This window comes from Cyprinus carpio, chromosome B12 (assembly GCF_018340385.1).
Source record: "Cyprinus carpio isolate SPL01 chromosome B12, ASM1834038v1, whole genome shotgun sequence".
In the NCBI taxonomy this organism is placed as follows: domain Eukaryota; kingdom Metazoa; phylum Chordata; class Actinopteri; order Cypriniformes; family Cyprinidae; genus Cyprinus; species Cyprinus carpio.
The window spans coordinates 18,415,503-18,441,369 of NC_056608.1; the positions used below are offsets into that span (position 1 = coordinate 18,415,503).

Consider the following 25,867-nt stretch of genomic DNA (forward strand, 5'->3'; position numbering starts at 1 on the left):
TTTGTGCGAAAAAACTTTTACTGAGAAGACTGTAGTGTGCAGTTACAAAGCATAATAATTAGTGTTCTCATACATAATCATGTATGATTCTACAAAAATATATTCTAGACCCCCCCCAAAAGAAAACGCTAAAAGCATTTCAGGAGACAGTACCAAAATATTTCCTTGGATGAGAAAATACAGCCCTCCGTAAAAGGAACCCAGCATTCAAAACAGGTACGGATTTTCATATACACATATATTAAAACATTTGACTACAATATTTTAAAATTACATTCCTAAATTACATCATTCATTATTGGCATAAGAGAAATGTTTTACATTAAAATAAAAAACAGAAAATAAAAACCTAGCCCCTCAGAAAGCTGTACACCCTAGAAACTACAGCATATGAACTACACAGTAGTGTCCAAGTACCTAGAAGAACTTTTATCTAGCCACTGTTCTCATTGGTGTGGACGGGGAAAGGCAACACTACCTGTTGTGGAATACTCAGTAGGGTTTTAAATGTGGATGTGGTTTATTAGCATCTAGTGCTAACGTCGCCTTGTCGTCCGACCCTAATTATACAGCTAATGGCATCTTTATCCACCTTTTATATACCATCTATGCAAATTCTGAGGTCCTCAATCTGGTAGAAAAGAAAAATCATGCATTTAAAATTAAGTTAAAAACAAGATTGGCAGTCTTTCAAACGCCACTGCATTTGCTCGGGTTGCTGCAGCAAACTGCGCAGACGCAAACAGTGTGAATGGCGGTTGGTCAGCATGTAATGGATTTAGTGGAGATACAGTGTTTGGTCTTAGCAGGCACAGGTGGTGGTCCCTCGCTCTCCTCTCTCAGGATGTAGAAGCTCTTGAGTGGGAGGTTTCTCTCTCCAGGGCAAGGCTTTCTCATGGTTCAGTAGTGGTTCTAGCAGTAGTGTTCAGATCGTAAGCAAGTCTGGAATGAAGAGCGCATCCAGAATCGTTCAGGCACTGGGAATTAAAGGCTCAATCTGTGGACACAGCAGCAAGCAAAGAGCCAAAATGAACATATAGCAACTTGTAACATTTTGGCTGACAATTTCAATTAAGTATTAGAAATAATTATGACATGTCATGTGTCAATTACCAGTGTAGTGCACAAAGTAATTTATTCATGTAAACAAATAGAAAATTATTTTCTCATTCATTTATGCATATGGTAGAATATATAGTATATATGACCCTATATCTTTAAAATAATTTTTTAGAAAATTTTACATTCACACTGTAGGTTATGTAACCCAATCTTTTATGTATCAATAATGTAATCCAAATCTTACATTATTATTATGTTGTTATCATATGCAAAGTATTATTGCTATTTTATTGACAAAAAATATGATTTTTTTTAAAGACAGGGGAGATTAGAACATTTCTTTGAGACAGTTACAATAATAAACAATACAAAAAAAAGACAGTAATAATAATTTTTCTTTGCATGTGATAATGACCTGCTCCAACCAAAGCAATCTGAAATTATTTAAATATTATGAACCCAGAGCACATTTTTCTTTTCTAATGCACAATATGCAAACCCGAACCTCTTGTAAGTGAACAGCTTATATAACACACTACTGCGCCGGAAGACATACAGGAACATCTGCATTTTAAACACTGTTGAAACTCCCTTCTTTGAAACTCGATCACTGTTCTCTCAAAAACTTGCTGGTTACAATATTATTATTAAAATGGAGAATACCAATTTATGCTAATCAGGAACAGACAATAATTACCTCCATTGCTTAGCACATCGCCTGCTTTTGGCTTTGTCTTGAGATTGTTCTCTAGGAACGTCCTTTAAACGAACAAATGGTAGATTATTCAAAACCCTACGGGTATTAATGCATATTAATTAAGTAATAGGGTCTACATTAAATTAAACCTTCTTACGTTTGATCCCCTTCTAGAGACTTCTGGATCTCCTGAAGCACGCCTGTGTTAAAGCAAGATGTGAATCAAACAAATACACAAAGACTTTCCCGCAAATTATATTTAAACACTATAAAAACTAGTCCAGCAAACAGCGTCCTCAGTGGAAAATCTAGTTCTTTTTTATAAACAACAAATCAAGACTTTTTCACAGGTATTAATGCAACAATATTATTGTGCAGGCGAATGGGAGTGTTTGTGATGGTGAATGGGATGTGTTAAAGGTTTTGTGCACATGACTGCACAGATTAAATAAATTTTTAGCATGTTTAGAATTGTTGTGAAAACATACAGCATGTTTAGATTATTGTTTTAAGCCATTTGCATGTCGTCTGCATGTCACACATCCACAGCAAGCAGAGATACAAACAATCTGATACTGCTCTACTGCTCTTACTTTACTTCTAAACTACTCTGTAATATGCTGTCTAACTGCTGATCCTCGTGTACTCACTCTCATCGTTGAGCAAAGCATGCTCCATTACTTGTCTAGCAGAATTCTCTGGAACACACAAGCACATTGATCAGTCAGGCAAAAGCTTGCAAACACTCTGAGGAGGAGTTATGAATACAATTCATAATTGATGCAACTGGCAAGCCACAACATTATTTCTAGACTATAATAGTATTTATTAATATTTAGAATTAAGATTTTATTTTAATATTTGTTTTCCCATTTAATTTTAGTTTACGTAATTAAGTGATTGGTTTAATTTTTCTTAGTTTTTCTTAGTTTTTTTAAATTAGTTTTAGTATTTTGTTTATGTACTATAATAGAATTCACTTTCATTTTAATATTTCGTGCTTTCATTTTATTTTCAATTTAAATAATTTTTTTGTCATTTTTTTAAAAACAAATATTCCTATTTAGTTTATTTTCGTTTAAAATTTTACATGTATAATTTCAATTAACACAACACATTTTTGATCGTTTTAATTAACAACAACAACTGGCCACAAAATTAATATTAATATAATATAATTAAACGCTGCCTTTGAGTGCACCAAATCAACTTCTAACTTTAGAATACTTGATTGTGATTGGTCAGTTGCAGTTTGTCTAATCACAAGCACAAAACTCAAAATGACGAGTTCACTTGAAGGCTATATTATAATTAGTGCTGTCAAACAATTAATCACCTTCAAAATAAAAGTTTTTGTTTACACAATATGTGTATTTATGTATGTATAAAAACACACATGCATGTACATTTTTTAAAAATATCTATCTATCTATCTATTATTATTATTATTATATTACATTTTTCTTAAATATATACATGCATGTGTGTGTAGTTTTCACTTCAAGTTCTCACACCCACCCATCATGCAAACAAAGTTTTATTTTGGATGCAATTAATCGTGATTAATCGTTTGACAGCACTAATTATAATTTATAATACCAGTATGTTTTTGGGGCTAATAATATGACTTAATATATATAACTTTTGTTTTTAACAAAATTCTAAGTATTAATGTGGCATTGTTTCATCAATTACGGATTGTGTCCGTAAGTACAGAATAAAGTCTTTTGCATGATTGACTTCTGAGAATAACATGGGGAAGCATTCAACAAAGCACTAAGAACATGCGTTTTTTAGTATTAGATGCTTAGTTTGCACAATTCACACAGATTTGGAAAAAGCACACTGAATCTCACCATATCCTTCACTCTCCCTTTTGAAATTTCTAGAAAAACAGAACAAACAAACAAACATCAATATAAAAACACTTTTGTCAATCCTTAACAACAGGAAGGGAATAATGGTTTCTGAACTATTACACAACTACACACACACCTGTGTTCAGTAGGTACTCCATCTGGCTGGTCCCTGTGGACGGGACTTGACGGGTTCTTGGGCCTCATCTGGAGGGGAGCCTCAACCAGACAATGCGGCTCCACCACCCAGCGGGTGGAGAGAGAAAACCGCTCAAACTCAGAAGGGGAAATCAGATAAAATCCTAAAGGATGACCAGACAAAGAGTTTCAGAGGAGATTCATGCTTAAATGCACTGTGCAAAAGTGAGCGTTTCCTACCTTGGCCATATTTGGTGAACACACAGGATGCGATTCCACTGACGTCTTCTCTTCGTATGCAAGGATAGTGGACCATCATTTTGATGGAAGGCAAAGAGATGACGTGTAGCTCACCCTGATTGGTCAGCACCACCAGACTGCTCTCCAACTGTTCATCGGTCCGAGAGCCAAACCAAGCCACACCCACACGGCGAACACGAGAGCCGTCGACCGCTGTCAGCTTCAGCTTTGACTTACTGCTCACTTTAGGCAGCGTAAACAGCTGTGTACACACAAATACGGTAAGACACACAATCTATGTCGGCAATGGAGGAAGAATAAGTAGTATGGTGTAAATTCTCACCTTAAATTGCTCCTCTGACACAACCAATAGGTGATGAGAACCGTGCATTTCAGGACTGCGTGCCAAATCATGGGCCACCTCCAGAGGCTCGGGCAGAGGGGCACCCTTGCCATCCAAGACCACCAAACCAACGACCGGAGCACGATGCATCAACTGAATCTCTTTAGCTGGTGATGGAGAAGCACTTTTTTACAGGAGATCTGTTTTTGTAAACATTCGACTATTTATATTATGGGTTTTGTGCACTCTACTGTTCAAAACTTCGGGGTCAATACAATTTATGCTCACCAAGGCAAAATTTATTTGACCAAAACACAGGAAACAGTAATATTGAGAAATTTTTGATATTAAATTTTAAAATGTAATTTATTCCTGTGAAGGCAAAGCTGAATTTTCAGCTGCATTTAAAGTCTTTAGTGTAACATGATCCATCAGAAACATTTAAATATGCCGATTGTGCTGATTAATATTTCATGGAAACTGATTTTTTTCAGGATTCTTGGATAAATAGAGTTCAAAGGTAAAAAAATGTAATAAAATAAATTATAAAAAAAAAAAAAATAATAAACCATGCAATATGCAGCGTATATTGGTGGGTATTAAAAAAATATGCAAACCATATGAACAGTAAGCTTTTTTTTTTTTTTAAACTTTTAAAGATTATTTTTTTATTTGACCAAAAACACAGGAAAACAGTAATATTGAAAGAAAAATTTTACAATTTGAGAAAAAAAAAAAAAAAAAAAAACTTTTTCTATTTTAATATATTTTCAAATGTAATTTCTTCCTGTGATGGCAGAGCTGAATTCACAATATTTAGTGTCAAATAATCCATCAGAAACATTATAATATGCTGATTGTGCTGAATAAAATTTTGTGGAAACTGAAACTGTTTAATAGGGAGTTCAAAGGAACATGACTTATTTAAAATAAAAAGGTATTAATAATAAAAAGTACTCATTAAAGTATTAATTTCTTAAAAAAATATATTGACCCTAAACTTAACAATAGTGAATATTTGCAGGTATTAAAAAAAAAACATGCAAGAATTCACACTGTAATTTTATCATGGTTAAAAGTGTTAGCTGAAGTAGAATGGTCAAAACCCCCTTAACTGTGGTAAAATTACTAACACAAAGACGTAATGTGGTTTATTGCTCTTACAAACACAAGCAACAATGTTATTCATAAAGAAACCAATGTTCAATAAATAATTTTTTTTCTCAATAAAAAAAATCATTGTCTCTGTCCATCAGCTTTGGAGCTGAAATGCTTTTATTAAATGTTGTTTATATATTATAATTTTCCTTTTACCTGCATGAGCCACCACTGGATCCTCCGCCCTTCGTTCCAATGAGGGGACACGGAGGACATACGCAAAAACAGCTCCACCATTGGTTCCTGCCCACAGTGAGGGCGTACTGTGAGAACCTGAGAAAGAGAGAAAGATCATGAAGGTCTTCTGCTAGTCACACACATGCCATCTGAGAGGGCACAGCGGGAATAATGGGAAGCATCATAACCCTATATTTAACGATTAGAAACATTGCAGTACTCACTATCACTAACGAATGTATCGGCAAAGTAGAGTGTTCTGACGAGGCCCGTGAAGGAGTCATCAGAGGAACGGGCTTCAATCTTTCTCTGTACAGGTGCCAGCTCCATCTCCTGCAGAGCTTCGGCCTCCAGCCTGGCGTTGATCTCTTGCAGCTGCAGAAACATTGCTGATATTCACTATCAAGCCGTCACCACCCTTAACAACTCTGAATTATGCAATGCTAACCGCAGCTGAGATAATGTCATGCATGATGTCTAGCTAATTTGTCGGGTGAATAACTGCAGCATTAGAGAAAGAGAGCTGATATGTACCTTAGCTGCGTTGTTAGTGTGGTGTTTTCGCATGGAAACCCGGCTGCGGCGAATCCTGCGGAAGGACTGTCGCAAGGACTTCTTGATGGACTTGACGCGTGACAGCGGCCCCTCCAAGGCCATCTGGTCACTGGGGTTTAAGGTGCACCTGCAAATGGACAGCAAACAACAAAAGACACAACTTATAGAATTTATGTTTGTAATAGTCTTAACAGAATCTTGAGCTAAACAATTTAAATGTAAAGCTTGGGCTCAGAAATAAAAGGCTTAAAATTATTTTAATATGGACAATTTTGAAATGTGGCTACAACATTAAACTAAAAATGTAAGTAAAGTTTACATTTTCTTTTAAATTGATGGATATCAAGTCAAAAGGTCGCAATTTTCAAGAGCCTAAAATACATGAGAGTATGATTTATTTATTTATTTATGCATTAAAATGATCAAAAGTGACATTAAAGACTATAATGTTACAAAAGACTTCAATTTCAAATAAATGTTCTTTTGAACTTGAAAGAAGTATCACAGCATTCACAAAACATTAAACAAAACTTACTGAACCCAAACTTTTGAAGTTTTATTTTTGGTAAATAAAAAACATTTTATAGTTTTTACTACTTTTCTATTATTTTAAATGTGGAAAACATTACATTTGAATTGTATCACGTGAGAAATATAAATAAAACAATATGGTTTCATATTTAACAGGTTTAATATAAATTATTTGAATGAAAAGCCAGTCTATAATATAAGTGAATCAGACTAGGTGCGGTTTTTCCACTTTTTACCCACATTTATCATATTTTTTTCATTGTTTTTCCACTTTTATCATGATAAAAGTACACCATGATGACTAACACTGTAGCTATAATAAAGACTTCCCTTTTTGAAGGGAACATTTCTTTAATTAGACTATTGTGATGAACACATCAGCACATGTATCGTCACTCATCATCGGTCTGAACTAAATAAAACAACACAAGTTTCAAGTTATCTTGTAGGTTATTCTCTAATGTTCATTAAAACCCTGAAAGTCTGCTTGTTTTAATGGTCACAAATCGATCTTTTGAACTAATAAAACTGGAATGCTATTTAAAACGTTATTCTTCTCACTTGACCAAGATGTTATTCCTCTGGTGGTAGTCATAGAAACCAAAGCCATGGCTGGTCCCGAAGGCCACCAGTTTCCACTCTGAATGCAGAGCGATTGCTGTGACCACAGCGGGCGGCTGGCACTGCACTAGAGCGAAGGGCTGGAAGCCTGGAGGGAACAGCACCGGCTCCTCCCGCACGTCTAGACGCGCCTGGCCCTTCCAGCGGAATCCCTCCTGACCCTGCAGCAGGTCCACCACTGTAGCCTCGACCGTCTGCTCGGCAGCCTCATCATTCAGCTCCAAAACCAGAATCTGAGTGGGAGGAAGAGAAAGAGAGAAATTATATTGACAGAAGCAGATGAAAAAGAAACAGCAGTATCTCACTTCTGTACAAAACAAATTCTCTCACCAGACCTGTAAAACAGAGTATACACTTTTTTGTCATTACAGCTACATTCACATTTCAGTAGTTCAGTCAAAGGACAAGAGGAGAGCAACTGATCCTGAAGAGTGGCTTTTCACCAAGCTCATTTCCAAATGGCAGACATAATGTGAAGTGGACTGTTAATAATCAGTTAAATCAGAGTGCTTCAGTCAAGTTCTCTCTCATGATTAATTATCAACAGCCACTAAAAATTCTGAGAACTGGTTGTACTGGAAAAGAGATCAGATCTTCAGCACAAGAAAGTGAGAATAAATCCATTGACATATAGCTCTGTAGGCGACAATCAATGTTTCACAAACTCTAAAGCTCCTAGATTTTTTTTTTTTAGGAAGGATGCATTCAGTTGATTAAAATAGACTAAAATGACATTTGTAATGTTACGAAAGATTTCGATTTATTTTAAATCAATGTGAATCTTCTAAAACTTAATCTTGGTGGAATTACAGTTTCCACAAAAATATTCTGCAGCACAACTGTTTTTAACATTGATTAAATGCTTCTTGAGCACCAAATAGGCATATTATAATGATTTTTGATGGATCATTTTACACTGAAGACTGGAGTTCTGCTTTGCTTTAACAGGAATAAAGTACTTGTTTAAATATATTTAAAGTGTAAGAATTTCAGATTATTACCGTTTTTATTGTATCTTACTCCGATAAATGCAGCCTTGTTGCGTATGTAGTAGTTTATGTAACAACTGAACAAAAGGTAACATTTTAATATTGCTTTCTTTAATGATGTACGTCTTCCCTTAATCTCCCACATTAAAACGCACTTGTCCTGCAGTTCCAGCCACTGTGAGATATCCGCTGTATTTACACAGGTGGATCTTCTGAATGCCAAGCCGAGGGTCGTCGCTATATGGGTCAAAGCAGCCCACCTGATATTTTTAAAAACAATAAATACACAGAATCAAATGTCTGATGAAATCAGTAAACAACAAGAAGTGTGAGTGATAATACTTCTACAAGTAAGTGTCAGTCAAACCAGACCTTGCGGAATGGAGGCCACTCTCCCTCACTGCCCTGGTTCATGTTGTCATTTGGGTCGGCGTCTGTGAGGAAGACTCCCGCTGTGCTGAGCTTGTACATGGGGTAAAGACAGACCCCTGAGGCATCCCAGAAACGCACAGTGCCATCTTCATGCCTTTCAAAAGAAAGATGGACACAAAATATTTAAAGTGAAAAGGTAAGATCCATTTTAACCATCAATTCCTCAATCCCTACATGCAAAACCATTACAGCGTCTTAACAGAACATTTTTCCTTGTTATTCCCATGATTTTCATGAAAAGGGAAAAACCCAGGTGTATTGAGCAAACATATTTTAAACAGGGTCCAAGTACCAACAAGTTGTTTCAAAGCTACTAACAACTAGCTTTGAAGAAATTAACTAGAATTACTGGACTAATAATCAATTTTTAGAAATGTAAATAATTCATGTTCCAACAGGTAAAAAATAAAAACAAAAATCTGGACTTTCTAGTTTTAATTATCTGATAGTGACACGAGTGACTGAAAACAGACACAAACAGTCTAAAAGAAAAGCTTACCAACTTCCCAACTAAAAAAAAAAAAAAAAAAAAAAAAAAAAAAAATTAACTCATTTATAATTAAAAAAAAAAATATGATAAAAAAAGATAAAAAAAAAAAAAAAAAAACATTTTCCACAAAAATATTAGGCAGAACAGCAGTTTTCAACATTTTCCAGAGCAGAAAATCAGCATATTAGAATGATTAATTAAGGATTATGTGACACTGAAGACTGGAGTAAAGGCTACTGAAAATGTAGCTTTGCATCACACAAATAAATTTCACAGTCATTTTAAATTAATAATAAAAATAATACAATATTACTGTTTTTACTGTATTTTTTTTTTTTTTTTTTTTTTTAATTGCAGCCTTGGTGAGCACAAGAGTGTTTTTTTCTAATGTATTTTTTTTTTTTTTTAATAAAATATCAAACATTATATATATATATATATATATATATATAGATATATATATATATAGATATATATATATATATATATAGATATATATATATATAGATATATATATATATAGATATATTTATTTATATTTGGTATGTTCTTTATTTTCACATGCTTATAATTATTCACAGAACAATTCCCCATATTTTACAGTCTAAAACTTTACAGTGAATTCAAGACTGCCAGATCACACCAAGATCGATAGCATTAGCTCACACAAGTCTACTCACCCTGTCAGGAGCAAGTCTCTCTGGGGAGGGTCTGGGGCAAGATTCTGGCCTCCATTTATAGGCCAAGGCTACAAAAAGACAGATTTACAAGAATCAAGAATTGAATGGCTCAATAAAATCAAGGTCAGTGAATAGAGACATCTATAGTGCTGCCACACAGAATCAACACTTGACAGTTGTTGAAGTGTTCTGAAGCCAACAGTAGTTAACATTTAACCCAGCAACTGGCGGCTGAAGTGAGAACTCTCTTCCTGGTAAATGGTATTATTGGGCAACATGCGATCTCAGCTTAATATTTCTGTATTTATGTGTGCGTATGGTTTGTACCTTCTTGGAGTAGTGTGTATTCTGCTGGGCTCCCGCAGCTTGCACTCTCTCCCACAGTTTGAGCGGGATGGAGGAGACGTGGTGTGAGCAGGTGATGGCTGAACAGTGTAATGGCACCAGGTAGGGCGTCTGGATGACGGGCCACCCCTCAGTCTGCAGATCCACCACAATCAGCTCCTCCTCCACCAAAACCACAAGAGCGCTCGGCTCACCTGTGACACAGACACACATTTAGACCACTTAGAGGAAGTGAACCTATAATAGCGCAGAAAAAAATGTGAAGTAGAAGCATGTAAAGGAACCAAAACTGTGTGTTTGGGAGCATCTCTCTCTATAGTACCTCTGTGGTTCACTCCCTCGCGAATGACGAAGAAGTCGATAATGCGTGAGGTGAAGTCCAGCGCCTCGTGGGTTTTGCTGTGGATGACTGAGATGCAGTGTCTGTCCCCGTAACTGGCCCTCGGCATCCCTCCGCTGAAGATGAGGAATGGGGGACTATGGGGGCAAAAGGACAAAAGACACATTACTTTGGATAAGGAATTGTTTACTAAATGACAAATTCCCCTTGGCTCTTCCAGAACTTTCCAAATCAGCCTTTTCAAATATTTTGAAGAAAAAGAGAACAATAAAAGCAACAGGAAATTAAAGGAACAGTATGATAAAATAGGCTAGAGATTATCAGTAAAAGAAAAATCATTACTGCGGAGAGGAACATATGAACGTTTACGGAAGGTTTAAATATTAATCAGACGGTGTGAGTCATAGAGTGAGGCACTCTGGGTTAATGACACCACATGCAAACACACCCGTCTCAGCATCAGCGAGTGAACACTCACAGCACTATCTAATAAAGAATATACTCACCCTTGTTTTGATGGCAGCTGTATAACTTTGGATATGGCCTTGCATGGGAAGGAACCTGTGTGAAGATATTGCTCATTAAAGGAAGTAAGGACAGACAGCTCAATATGAATATACTGTATATTTTACATGTGGATAACAGAGGCTTTGTTCCAAAACCTAGTTTATTATATTCCAAAACCTAGTAATATTATACCTAAAAAGCAAACATTTTAGGTATAATATTAGGCACCAAATGGTAGAGAACATACCATTTTTTAACGGTTAGAATGCTAACTATGTAGGCAGGAGACTTCAAGGCTTCTCATTGGATCAGAGTTTGAATTTCCCTACTTCCCTATTCGTCATCGCTAGTCGTCATATTTGTAAATGGAAATGGACCGAGATATCCCAACCATTGTAGGTCATATTACAGATCCAATATGATGGAAATACACTACCATTCAGAAGTTTGAGATCAGTAGTTTTGTTTTCCTTTTTAAAAATGTTATAATTTTGTAAATATTTATTTATGTATACTTATTTAAGTAAAATTAAGAAAAAATCTTTTTTTTTTTTTTTACCGCAAAATTTAGTTTAGTAGTGTAGTGTAGTAGAATGTGATGTTTTTATTTTATTGTATATTATTTTGTTTTTTGAGTTGAGAGTTGTTTTTTAAATATAGTCTGAAAGGCAAATGTAGACAATTTCAGGCACAGCATAGGTTTTGGAACACGTTTACTGTTGTAACAGAAAACACAAGTGACTCCGGTAATGTGGTCTCACCATACGGCATCTCCTGTTTCTCAGGCTCCGTCTGCGGATCCTCGCCGGTCACTGTCCACTGGCAGTAGCTACCATCACTATGGGAACTGAGTATGTTCTCACCATCCTCCATCCACCAAACACTCTCTAGTTGCTGCAGAGGACACAAAAAGAAACAATTACAAGCCTCCTCTTAGAAGCGATAGAGATTACAATTTCTTGGATTACAATTTTCAACTAGACTGATGTACTGTTACTTCCTCTACAGCAGGGCTCCAGACTCATTGTTCCCATTGGTCACTCTTTTGCGAATTTCTCAGTTGGTCGCAGGAGCACATGTTGTTTTTTTTGCTACAACATTGGATAAATCAATGCATGCTGATGCTGATGAACTTATATCATACTTTATAGTTATATGGAAACGAAAGTGCTTAACATTCAATCCGTTCTTTTTCATCAGTAGTATAATTTGTGATTTGAATTTTGTGAATTATGCCAAGATTTCAAATAATGCATCTCATAATCTTGCACTGCAGTTATATCTGATCAAATGCAAATTATTATTCTTTAGCTTGGGTTAAACAAATCAATTTTGCTTGGTTGGAACAGCAGCTATGCTAATTATGTCTCTATTGACATCCCGTGGTAACTAGGATTTACAGAAGCTTCAGTCTGGATCTAGAACTGAGAAGAGATGATGCCAACACCTCAGAGGACCTCAGATGATGCCAACCCTGATACAACATACAGAACTACCAAATTTTGCTATAAGTTTGATTGCATCATATAATAATTGCTGTTAATAGTGTGCATCGTCTGTTTGATTACGTCTTTAATTGCTTTTTTATGTACATTTCTGCCATATGTACGTTAACTGACATACAATTTTCTGTAAAGCTGCTTTGCAACGATTTGTATCATGAAAAGGGCTATACAAATAAACTTGAATTGAACTGAACTGAATAAAGAAGCGATAACACTGCAAGTATACGGTACCTGTGTGCCTAGAAAGTGCTGGATGGGACGCTGTCGGTCCAGATCCCACAGTACCATCAGGCCTCGGCTGTAGCCGATCAGCACCTGCCGTGGGTTGAGCGGGTTCTCATGCAGAGTCTCCACACACTCCAGATTCCTGCGGCCAACATAATCCTCTGGAATTCTGGAAAAAGTAGCGGTGAACAGATCAGCGATCACAAAGCGTAACTGCAAAAGTCGTCTCAGGCATGCGAAACTCTTGCATAATACCATTCCACTGAAACCATTTAAAGATTGTACACTCTGTGTGTGTATATAGACAAAATTAATTAAGAGATTACAGAGCTGAGGATAAGTCTATTAAATATGTTAATTTGAAGTTTTTGCCTTTAAATAGTGTTCATACTGTATGTAAAGTGACCAAACCTTGTATTTTGCTAGATTGTGTAAAAAGTTGTTCTGGGCATGAATTCATAATTCAGATCAACATGATGTCTGACCTGTTCTGTACATCCTCCACACTGATGTTGTTCTCCTCCAGCTCTCTGAAGCCTGGCACTTCCACAACAAACACATGTCCTCCCTCTGTGCCCAGCAGCAGCAGCTCACCCGATGAGTGTGCCAGGACCGCCGTGACCCGCGTCACACTGGGAGGTGCACTGTCAATGTTTCACATCACAAGCGGGTCAAAATGATGCTAGTGATTTTTTTTTATTACTACTACCCCAGTTACACTTATATTAGACACTGGATGAAAACTGTATGCTGGTTTATATTTAGGTTATATACATTGTTTTTTTTTATTTTTTTATTTTTTACTTTTTTGATATAATGCATTATTAAAGTTTACCCATGCCTTTATAAGGCATATAAAATATTTTTTTTTAGCAATAATCATAAGCAATTACAATACCAATACAAACTAAAACATAAATATTTTAATTATAATATCTTATAATTTAAATATTCCGTTTCATGTTTTATAAATATAAATATTTTAATCTCTTACAATATTTAATTATAATTCTTTTTAGGCCTAAATACAAGACTATATAAATGTATAATAATTATGATTGCAAATTTCATACAAATGTGATAATTTTTATTGTGTTTTTTATACAAATGTGGCGCCACCAGAACATATCTGATGTTTAATATTAATTATCAACAACAAAAAATAAAAATAAAAAAAAAAACCGCATACTATATAGTGGGCAAAAAAAACAATACTATATAGTGGGCGCCATGCAATTGAAGCTGGTAGATCACATGACAATGACAACATCATGAATGTAGTACACCTGGCTGGTAGATCACATGACAATGACAACATGATGAATGTAGTACATGCAGTTAGTCTGACTTATTTTGAACCAAATCAATTGACAATAAGTCAGGCTAACTGAAATAAACCTGACTTATCTGGTAAACTTGTTTATGAAACAGGCCCCTGGATTACAATCATACTAGAAGTACATACTCAAGAGTGTATGCGATTTCGGATGCAGATTAAGAGATCAAAATACCCTGTCACTTGTTGCTGGATAATAACAGAAGTATGAGAAATAATAACCATTCATGGGAGGATAGAATATGACATCATAGGCTGCAAGAAATGCTACTTTGAATCATGGAAGTCAGCTGATTGCATATGTACATCTATGTATGGATTCAGAGCACAAGTGAGTATCAGTCACGTCTGGGTCAGTGTGAGTCAGTGCTCACGTCTCATTCGCTGGGTGTGAGTGCATGAGCATCCCAGCAGGTTAAAAACATCTTCAAGCATGATAATATTAGACTGAGGTGAGTCTCTAGGCGTGTTCCTGACTCACCCAGGTGGACCAGAGAGAGTGAAACGTCCTATCTCAAGCAACTCGGACATGCTGTTATGGGCCCGAAGTGTCCACATGTGCAGACTGTTGTCATCCAGTAATGTTACCAACTCCACCTGCTAAATAAATGATGTTATGGGCCAGTAGAGTTAAAATGTGTATGTTCTTCTAATAATAAGTAAATAAAATTATAAAAATAAAAAACAGTTCATCTGTTCTTCTAAAATAAATAAATAAACAAATAAAAATATCTCCATTTTTTTGTTGAAATTATATAATCATAGCTAATGTGATATAAAATAAACTCCATTGTATAATATTTTTCTGATACACCCCACAAACTTTAATCTATGCATATCATTAAAAGGTTGCTTTGTGTTTTAACTTTTTGTAATACAATTTTTTAACAACCTCACCCAAACCCACTGATGATTCACTGAAACCCGAAGCCCAAAGGGTGAATTTAATGGAAATTAAAAGAAAAAAAAAAGTATTGAAGTTTAAAGCTGTACCTGATTTGGTAGGAAGTGCACCTGTGTTACCGCTGCATTCTCATCGTGAAGTCCCATGAACTCCACACCTGGAGCTCCATACCTGTAGACTGGTTAAGGAAACACATGGCAACCATTTACACAGCACCTTGCTTTTGTGACATTAAACATTCAATTTGCTTTTCTTTTCTTTTTTTTAAATAAAACAAAAATATATTGAATTGCAAATAACTATTAAATACCAGACACACAATGTTAGCCACATACCAGTTATTCATTTCTATTTCCTTTTCTGTAAATGACTAACAGAGAAAATTACGCAATAGTATGGGAAAAAAAAAAAATGTTATATGGAAATGCGTTCACAGCACTACGCACTAATATAAACTCTTCCGCCTTTCAAAGTACCTGCATGATGGGTGTGTACCACTGAGCCACTAGAACAACCACGAGATGAGCTACAGGAAATCTCAGTACAGTATCATCATATCACATTGTAGTCACTCTGCCCTCAGGATTCAGAGACAGGGGAATGGAATGTGCTAATTCTACTGAAGAGTTACGTTATACACAGGTCAAATAACCCAAAGTGTGGAAATGTCTTCTGGTTGATGAAGGATACAGTTTGATTGCTCCTGATCTGGTACCGATGGCCAGGAGCTGCAGGCTGGGGCTGAAACCCAAAGCGCTGGGCTGATGCGGGAAGCCATGTTCTACAGTCTAAAGCAGAGAGGGGAGAAATGAGAGTGAGAAATGCTACATTATATACAATGGCTCTGGTATACGCTGATTACATGTGCAGTTCACATTTTAAAAATATCATAGTCATACTGTTTCAAAGATTATTCCAAAATGGAACATATACAATTATGCTGCTTTTAAAGATGCCTCATTTTGGGCAAATTATAAGGCAGCATGACTGCATGCATCCTTCAGAGGGAAGGCAATTCTATATTATATTGAATAGAGCCAAATTGTAGGGCTGCGTGATTAACCAAAAATTCACACCAAAATTGCATTAAGGTTTAGTGCAATTATCAAATCAGAAAGGCTGGGATTTAATTAAAATAAATACAAGCACTGCATGTTTCAGAGTGAACGGCGGCACTGTGTTCTTTTATATGCTAGCAGCTCATGATCCAATGCTTTCAGTTTCTCTAAGCATCCCCGTTTAGTAAATGCTGCTCCACACAAACGTGCATTTGGGAACGCAACTTGCACCAATCACCTTCACAAACTTGTAACAAGCAGCACTTATAAACTAGCTGTTGTCAACAAAAGAGAAGCTTTAAGGCATTCCTTGCATTTTCCTACCAATATGAAAGCTTAATGGTATAACATGTACATTAAATACATTAAATGCCAAAAAAGATCATAAATTTAAGTAATTATAAATCACGAACAGTCAGCAAGAGAGCTCCTTTAAAAATAGCACAGAACCAGTATTGTGTATGTGTAACAGCAAAACAAAGATCCAACAGAAGATGTGGGCTTGATCACCTTGTTGAACTGATAAAGATCCTGTTTGTGCTTGTCCCTTTGAGACTCGTGCCCATGACGCCTGAACCTCTTCATCGTCCCTGAACGAGCAGGGACCTCGCGCTGCCCTCTCGCACGGTTTCTCCTCAGCCACCTGACAAGAGACGAGGGGTACAGGGTTAATAATCACTGGCCTTTCAGACAAAAATAAAACTATTAAATGTGAATACATTACACTAATGAATAGCGATGACAACAAAAAGGAATAATCAAGACTCAAAGTCACAGTTCATCCACAGTTTACTGCTCTTTACAGCCATGGTCACCATTCATATTCATTGTATGGAAAAGAGCATTATCCATCTTCTTTTGTGTTTCATGCAACAAATTCAGTCAGGTCAGGAATCACATGAGGGTAACCATTTTATTTTTGGGTGAACTATGCCTTTAAAAAGGCACAAGCTGAAGCTCTGTAATGGGTGCACAACTCAAACTGACTTTGCAAAGGGTTACTACTCCACAAAAAACACAATGGATCTGATAGGATCAGGAATTCCAAGGAAGGAGTTGTGGACTGTCTGACTGAAACTACCCCCCCCCTACACCCCGAGATTCTTCTCTTTCGCCCTCTCTGCCCAGCCCCCGCAGGGAGATTGCGAATCTCTGCAGTCCTGACTGAAGCAGCTTTTGTTCAGAGCTGAACGCTATTACAGTCCCTCCCCTGTCATCTGAGCAAACAGCACCTGATGAAAACACCTGTTGCTCTGGGGAAGCCGAATCAGAAAGAGCCCCTTTCAAATGGACAGAGAAAGAGGGGGTGCTATCGGCTTCTCATTAAAGAGACCACTCAAAGTATAACAATACAGAATAACCTGTGAATGGACGGCAGTTTTTTTTCACCCGAAGCTTGAAACGGTTTGCATTTGTTGTGGGTGGAAACAAAGTTGCCATTGGCTATTTTGCTCCTTAAAAACAATTTTGCTACAGCAACCAATGCAAGCATCATAATTATTATAACTCATGTTTGTTAGAAACTAACCCTAACCTGAAACTGAAGTATTAAATTTCAGCACATAACAGTTTTTGCTACAAACATTAATTATACCTCAAATCATGTAGCTTGTTGATAAAGAGTGTTTTGAGACAATAAAATGGGTAAAAAAAAAAAGTCCAAGCTCAAAAGACTTTTTAGGTTAGATTAGGTTCAATACACTACTATTCAAAACTCTGGGGTCTGTATTTTATTTAGAAAAATGCATACTTAAAAAAACGTTCATGAAATTAGTTTTTTTAGGTTAGATTAGGGTCATTTACTTTTTAATAAAAACGTTTTATTCAAAACTGATACTGAAAGATATTCATAATGTTTCATTTTAATAATAATAATTCTAACTCCATTACTGAACTGTAGTCTGCCTGTACAATACCCATAAAAACTACACAAATTATGGTTACCATGGTACATGTTAAAAAGGGGAAGTAGTCCTAACGTAACGTTCTACATGCAAATGTGTGTATACATAAAACACACACACACACATACAGCATCAGCAGGCTGATGAAAAAATTTTGCAAGGAAAAAGTGAGGCTACCAGGATGCAGCCAAGGAAAACAAGAAGAAAACAAACATAGAGTCAGAGTCTTCGACATTGATTATTGATAATAAGAACTGCATTCAGAGTGACATATCCAGGTAACATTAACGTCATATCACACAAGAACTCCCCTGAGAGCGTGTCTAGACAAGAATGCCCTCATAATTTAATCACACTTTCTCCAGGCTGATCACATCAGCATATAAACAGGAAAAGGGACGTTTTTCCCTGCCCCAATCAGTCTTTCCCAAGCATAACCTTCCCAGTGAGTCAGTTGCCCCACTCGGCTCAGACACATATTTCTGTGATTATCGCCATTATTAGCCAAGAACATTTAGTCATCAAGCATGTGGCTACGAATGCTTCCAGAGAAGGAAAAGAGCTCTTATTTCCTTATTTTTAGGACCAGAAATCCAAGGATTACAGGACCCTGAAGAAACCAGCCAACAAACTAAACAAAAAAGAGAGAGTCTCTGTAAAGCTTAGCTTAAGGGACAATGGTAAAGTGGGAGGTCTTCTACTTAAGAGTGAGCTTGGCTTTATGAGGGAAAACTCACAGCAGGAGAGCTGGAATGGAGTGAAGACGCGATTCATTCACAACTAAAGAGGCCAGAAAGTCCAAAACAATCTCTGAACACCATATTGATCACTTTCATGAAGCAGTTTCAGACAATTTTGCTCTCAGAGATCAATATTATACCTCCATCCAACTAATCCCAAGTTAATTAGAGGTAGAAAAAACAAACTGCAGTTTGTTTTGAATCCTGCTGGGAGGAATTATGGCGGAGGTGCATGTGAGGGCATTGATGTGGGAGTAGCGGCTCTAGCTCGTCTAAATTAGAGGTAGGAGGCCTGTGTGAAGAATTGATAGACTTTGAGGAGAAGTGGTATGTGGAACTAAGAAGCCACCAAAGAAATGCTCGGTGTAATCAGCTCAACCATACAAACGACAGATTCATGGCAGTGGAATATAAAATGACATGGTACATTAGCAGAGGAAGTATGGATTAAATTGCAGCTCTAATACATGAAAACATCAGTTTGAAGCAAGGAAAGAATCACCTACTGTAACTATGGCAGAATTACATGATTTTAAAGTAAACCCTAGATTTATTTATTTTTGTTTACATAAAGAATTTTGGATTTTTTGAAGCTGCACACTTTCCAATATGCTGTCCTTCAAGTTATACATGCCAGGTTTCAATGTGAAAATACATATTAAAACAAATAAATGTTCATTTCAGTTTGGTCTAAGCCACAAGGTCTTAGGCACATTGAAATATTGCCATGTTTTGTATTAGTATTTTATTATTTATTACTCAACATATAAATGATAGAATAACACTAATAATAATAAATAAACTGAGTACTTAAAAAAATATAATAAATATTATATTATTAACCATATTATATAATATAATAATAATAAAAATAATAATATGTATTATTATTATTTTGTTGTTATATGATGAGTTTGGGGTTTATTTGAATTTCCACACAATAAAAGGAGCAAATTGTTTTTATTAAATTTAGGTCCTTGGTCGTCAGAAAGCTAATTTGCAACAGTTTTTTTTATTTTTAGAGAACCAGTTCTGAAAGCCCTGCAGTAAACAGTGATACTGCTGAAGAATCAATGCTTGGAGATTCCTCTGTTAAAGGTCATGGTGAGAGTTGACATCACATTACACAAACATGTTTGACGACTAACTCGTTGAAGTGTTACTAGCCAGGACTCGGCCTCATACCCTCAGGACAGCAGCCAGAAAAATAGCACCCTATGGTCAGGAGAGGTCAACTGCTTTTTAGTTTAAAAATGGCCTGTGCAAGACCACAGTAAATTCGAGACCAACAACACTCTCTCATTTCATGACACAGCACAACACATACTGAGCCACACTGCCAGAACCAAAACGTCCCACCCAACTCGACGACTGTTATTACGGGAGGCAACTACATGTAAAGTAGTTGTGCTACTCCTGTAGCCTACTTCTATTACTGGTTGCACAAAGCAATCGTTAAAAAGAGAAGCAACAATTCAGGTGTTAAAGCTTCAGTTTCTGATGGCCAGTTTAAGCAGAGCAGGTTCCTCTTCTCCATGATTTCACTCCATCACAGAGATGCCTCTGTTCTGAGGACAAGAGCTCACAACAACAGACCTGCAGCTAAAACCTAAACTCAAAGACATTGAAACCGAAATGAAAAAACAAAAAAAACAAAAAAAAAGAAAACAAAAAAAGTTATTTTTTTCATACTCCCTTTCAAAAGTTAGATTTTTCTTATTTAAAAGATGTTTTATTTTATTTTATTCAGCCAGCATGCATAAAATTGATCAAAACTGACAGAAAATACTTAAATTATAAAAACTTTCTATTGTATCAAAGAATCCTGAAAAAAAAAAAAATGCAGCACAACTTACACAGAAAAAAACTTTAAGCAGCACAACTGTGATGACAAAACGAAATGTTTCCTATTATTAGAATAATTTCTAAAGGATCCTGTGACTCTTGAGTCTTGAGTAATAAATAACCACTTTTTTTTTTTTAAAATCACAGGAATAAAAAAACTATTACTTTATATTGTGATAATATTTCACACACACTATATTACAGTTTTTATTGTATTTGATCAAATAAATTCAGCCATGTGAGCATGCATACACACACACACACACACTCTTTAAATTTTAGAAAAATTATGGGGTTTTTTTTCTGTTTTATTATTTTTTGAGTAGTAATTATGATTGTAAACTATGAACAATACTAATTGTGCTGCCTCAGCAAGAACAACAAATCAATAAAAAAAAAAATGCAATTTTTAAAACCACTTTCTGTCTTTCATACCTGAAATACTTCATCAAATTCAACTTAACAGTCAGTTTGACATCACTACATTCTCAGCATAGCATCCCACAGGAAACAAAGATCAGAGGAGAAGGCAAGAGTGGAGAACCTGCCCTGACATGAGCGTGGAACTGTCAGTGAACTCTCACCACAGACGCTGTCCCTCAGCTGCATAACCTGGTTTCACACAGCACGTGAAATATGTCATGCCGATCATTCTGGGAAATCAAGGAATTGCATATTCCATTTTTAGACTCAATATGGGTAAAAGGGCACTAAAGAATCAACTAAATTATATTTGAGGTCAAGAGAAAGACAGTCAAGTACAAATAGGTCAAGCTCTGAAATAATCATCAGCTACACCCTGTTTGAGTGAGAAAACACCATGCAAACACAACCAAAACCAGTTCAACCACCACGAGATGACGAAACGGATAGAGAGGGTATTGTATTGGAAAGATCTTTATTTTAGGATCACATGAGTCAGTGGGTTCTTTCTTTTAATTAAACTCTGACACTCATGAATCAGGGCTAAATAATAATTGTTCTGCAGTCTCTCTTTTTTTCACCAAGGCTGCATTTATTTGATAAAAAATACAGTAAAAACAGTTATATAATAAAAACACTATTACAAATTAAAATACTTGCTTTTTATTTTATTATATTCTAAAATGTAATTTATCACTTTGATAGCAAATATGGATTTTCAACATCATTACTCCAGTACTCAGGGTCACATGATCCTTCAGAAATCAATCTAATATGATGCCTTTGTGCTTAAGTAATATTTCACAGTATTATAAATGTTGAATAGAGTTTAATATTTTTTAATAAAAAAAGTTTATTAAAAGAAAAAACATTTGAATTTTTTTTTTGTTGTTATATTATGAATGACTTTACTGTCACTTGTGTTGAAATGTAACGTGCAATTGCTGAACAAAAGTATTAAATTTTTTTTTTTAATCTTATGGACTACAAAATTTACAATGGTAGTGTATGTCAAAAACATATTTTGGTTTTATCAACAATATTTAAAACTAAAGTATTTTGTTAGTTTTTACATTTTATTTGCAATTATAGCTGAAGTTTATGCACCCCCCCCACCCCCCAAAAAAAAATTCATAGGCCTTAAGCATAACAAATATCATCGACAAATACAATGCACAGCACACAGCTCTGGACCGACAGGCCTGTGTATTCTGAGTCAATACTGTCATAAAAGCTATCGCAGCTACTCATTAAAACAAAGTCCATAATGAGTAACTTATGACCAGTGGTATGATCACAGACGTTAGCCGTTTTTTTTTTTGTTGTTTGAACAAAACTGTCCATCCGTGTAGGAGGTAAAATTTCGTTTTTTTTTTGTTGTAAGAACAGCTGGAGAGGATGAGGAAGTGCTGGATGAACTTCCTCTCATTCTTACTGGTCATTGTAAAGCTGATCTCCCCCTACATGCTATCACCCACGCTAACCGCTTGTTGCTGTGGAAGTGAGAAGCCTTTGTTTACCTTCTCTTCCTCTCTGTGAAAATGTAAAAATAAGATCTTGTCTATGGCTGTGGGGTGTGTCCCACAACAGGATGTCAGTCCCCACACTCAAGCCTTTCCTGTCTTCTCTGAGAAGGGCCATGAAGAGAAGCATAAAAACCACATTTACACCCAGATGTCTCAAACTGATACATCAGAATGGTAACCAACTAGCTGCAGTTGATACAGGATACCTAATAAAAAGGTAAACACTGAGACGGAGTGCCACCACACCTACAAACGTCTTTTGTAAACAGTCATCGTCTACCTGCAGCTCTTCAGTAACTGATGGCAACAAGTTCAAGTTCTCTGGATCTCAGAGATAAAAAAAAAAATAAAAATTCAATGATAAACACAAACAGGTGTCAAACAAGGCAATTCATACACTAATGTTCAAAAATTCAGGGACGTTAATTTTTTTATTTTTGAATGATGCAAAAAATATTCTCATTATGCTCATCAAGGCACCATTTATTTGATGAAAACTGTAATATTGTGAAATTATTTAAATTTAAAATGACTAAAAAATTTTAAAAAGTCATTTACTCCTGCAATGGATGCATCCTTACTCAAATGTATTCATTTTTGTATGTATATATATATATATATATATATATATATATATATATATATATATATATATATATATATATATATATATATATATATATATATATATATATATATAAAAACTTTTGAATGTTTGCATACCTGAGGTTTTTTATTTTTTGGCAACAATTTGAAGACATCCTGGTAGATTAAAATTAGTTTTTTTGGGGGGCATTGCGTTTCACAAAAACATCCTTCTCTGACATGTATTTCAGGTCAATCCTTGTGTAAACAAGCATGACGGATTTGAAACGAAGGCTAGTTTGTCACGTGCATTAACACAATTTTAAATGTGTTATCTGAGATCACACTGTACAAGTACTTTGCATTGGCTCTCCACAGGGACAAAGCTCAATCCGGCTACACATTACAGGGGACTTCTGAATGAAATGACCCAAGATTAATTACACTTTATGCCAACAGTCCTAATCACGCTATTGTCTGCGGCACAACTGTTAGCCGAAGTCTGCAACAATACGTTTAATCCACAAATTAAATATGAAAGCGAATGACTCAAATTTAATCGCTTTACAAACCAGAGAAACATAACATCAGGAACATGGCTAAGTGTGAAGCAACATGAGAGTCGAAAAGGCGGAGGTTTTATTCTCGATTCTCAACCTGTTAGACCGGTGGGACAGCCTTTCGCCAATCTATGCCAAGGACAGCCAATTCAAAGCACTTTAACTTTACACTTGAAGCCAGGAGCAACACTGTAGTCTCTGATCTGATCAGAGAAAAAAATAATGTATTCCAGCAAATATCCACAACTTTTAACTTTATGGTCCGAAGTACTGATAATAGAACCATTTGGCAGGTCTCATAATGCTATTAATAGGTCAAATAACTTAGTTTTAACAATTAAACAGAGCCCCACGCAGATTTCATAAAATAATTTTTTGGAGCATTTATTTTTGTGTGTTTATTATATATATATAGCATTTATAATATATACATATATATCTGTGTGTATTTTATATATTATATATATATATATATATTATAGATATTAGTTTGCCCTTGACTGTCAGCTCCAAAAAAACAAAAAACCCTAATTAAGGTCTTATCAAAAGGTGTTTTGATTAGGGTTTAAACAATGCAGGACAGTCGATTAGTTCTTGTGTCACTATCAGTTTTTTATCAGCTTGTCTTGTTATCAGACCAAAAAAAAAACTAATTATCAAAATTTTGTTTTTTAATTAGCTTGTCATATCAGTTATATCTAGCATACTTGGATTCAGTTTGACATCTGAGTCTCTATGTGGACGAAGTGGGACACCTTTTTTGGCGTAACCAACAAAATAAATAAGTTAAACGCCATTGAAACACTTGTGCAAATTGAAAGTACCAGTACGAGAAAGTATGTTCACAGTAGGGAACAGATATCTGCTTCACACTCGCTGATTGAAGTAACCAGAGGACTAACAATACATTCTCTGTTCTCTCATTCAGAAAGGTGCAGCTTCATGATAGTGCGGGCAACAGTGGAGAACAAGGTCAGGACCAGGTAGTTTCGTTTTAGACTTAACGTTATTCATTAGTTAGCTGGACAGCCCTCAGAATGCAAATGAAGAGATTAAACAACACATTAATCTGCAAACAGACAGTATGCACCCACATTACAAAAACATATGTTAAGTTTATTTAGAGCTGTAAGTTAGAATTCACTGGCTGTGCCTTAACGCTAAGTGTGCTTCTTAGCTGGACAGCATTTGTAGGTATTATATGGATATTCGTCTGCTCACTATCTAGACAGCTCAGTACGTTTTGAGACACATCCACAGAGTCGGTGAGTGGAAACACCTGTGGCCGGGGCAGCAGTCGACGGGCCTGGGCAGGACTCACCTGATTCACCGCGGCCCGATGTCCCGGCACTGTCCACGATTCAAGCGGGTTTGCTCAGTTATCCTGAAGGTGAAGAGGAAAACAACACCGGGCGGTGACGAAGAGCAGGCTCGAATTGTGTTTCCCTCGGCTTCGAGGTCTGTGTATGGACACAGTGTTTGAGGATTATCAGTTAAGTGTTTCCTGCTGCTCTTGCTGCTGATTTGCGCTCTGGCTCCTCCCTGAGCAAACGCCTTCCGGGACAGTTCATAGTGCGGCCAGCAGGGGGCGCTCAAACTACTGAACTCATTAGAGCACGGCCCACTGAACAAACATCAGAACATGCAGATTAAGCGTATATATTATTTTAACACTTGAGTTCCACACACACATTATATATACGTTATATCAAGTGTTGTTATATATATACACTTCCAGTCAAAAAATTTAGAACAGTAAATTTTTTTTATGTTTTTAAATTCGTCTCTTCTGCTCACCAAGCCTGCATTTATTTGATCCAAAGTAAAGCAAAATCTGTAAAATTTTGAAATATTTTTACCATTTAAAATAAATGTTTTCTATTTGAATATCTTTTAAGATGTAATTTATTCCTGTGATTTCAAAGCAGAATATTTAGCATCACTTCAGTCACGATTCTTCAAAAGTCATTCTAATATTCTGATTTGCTGCTCAAAAAACATTTATGAGTAATATTGTGTTGAAACAGCTGAGTAGAATTATATATATACTGCCTTAAAATATGTAAATACATAAGTCACTGAGAATAAAGGGAAT

The 25,867-nt window shown here is 35.8% G+C and overlaps 1 protein-coding gene across 2 annotated transcripts; it reads right to left on the reverse strand.

Moving 5' to 3' along the window:
- llgl2 (LLGL scribble cell polarity complex component 2) lies at positions 1 to 25,317 on the reverse strand. 2 transcript variants are annotated; one of them, XM_042735844.1, is made up of 26 exons: positions 25,094 to 25,317; positions 16,700 to 16,832; positions 15,822 to 15,919; positions 15,221 to 15,302; positions 14,709 to 14,824; positions 13,377 to 13,535; positions 12,898 to 13,060; positions 11,923 to 12,055; positions 11,161 to 11,215; positions 10,637 to 10,791; positions 10,297 to 10,508; positions 9,970 to 10,037; positions 8,740 to 8,893; positions 8,523 to 8,627; positions 7,319 to 7,611; positions 6,206 to 6,353; positions 5,896 to 6,046; positions 5,651 to 5,767; positions 4,337 to 4,503; positions 3,994 to 4,255; positions 3,755 to 3,917; positions 3,616 to 3,644; positions 2,410 to 2,457; positions 1,917 to 1,959; positions 1,760 to 1,821; positions 1 to 997 (listed from the first exon to the last, which is right to left on the reverse strand). In XM_042735844.1, the coding sequence occupies exons 2-26, from the start codon at positions 16,772 to 16,774 to the stop codon at positions 993 to 995; spliced, it is 3,063 nt and encodes a 1,020-aa protein (XP_042591778.1). In that variant the 5' UTR covers positions 16,775 to 16,832; positions 25,094 to 25,317; the 3' UTR covers positions 1 to 992. The 2 variants fall into 2 exon arrangements, with proteins under 2 accessions (XP_042591778.1, XP_042591779.1); XM_042735845.1 differs by lacking the exon at positions 2,410 to 2,457.
- Between the last annotated feature and the right edge of the window lie 550 nt (positions 25,318 to 25,867).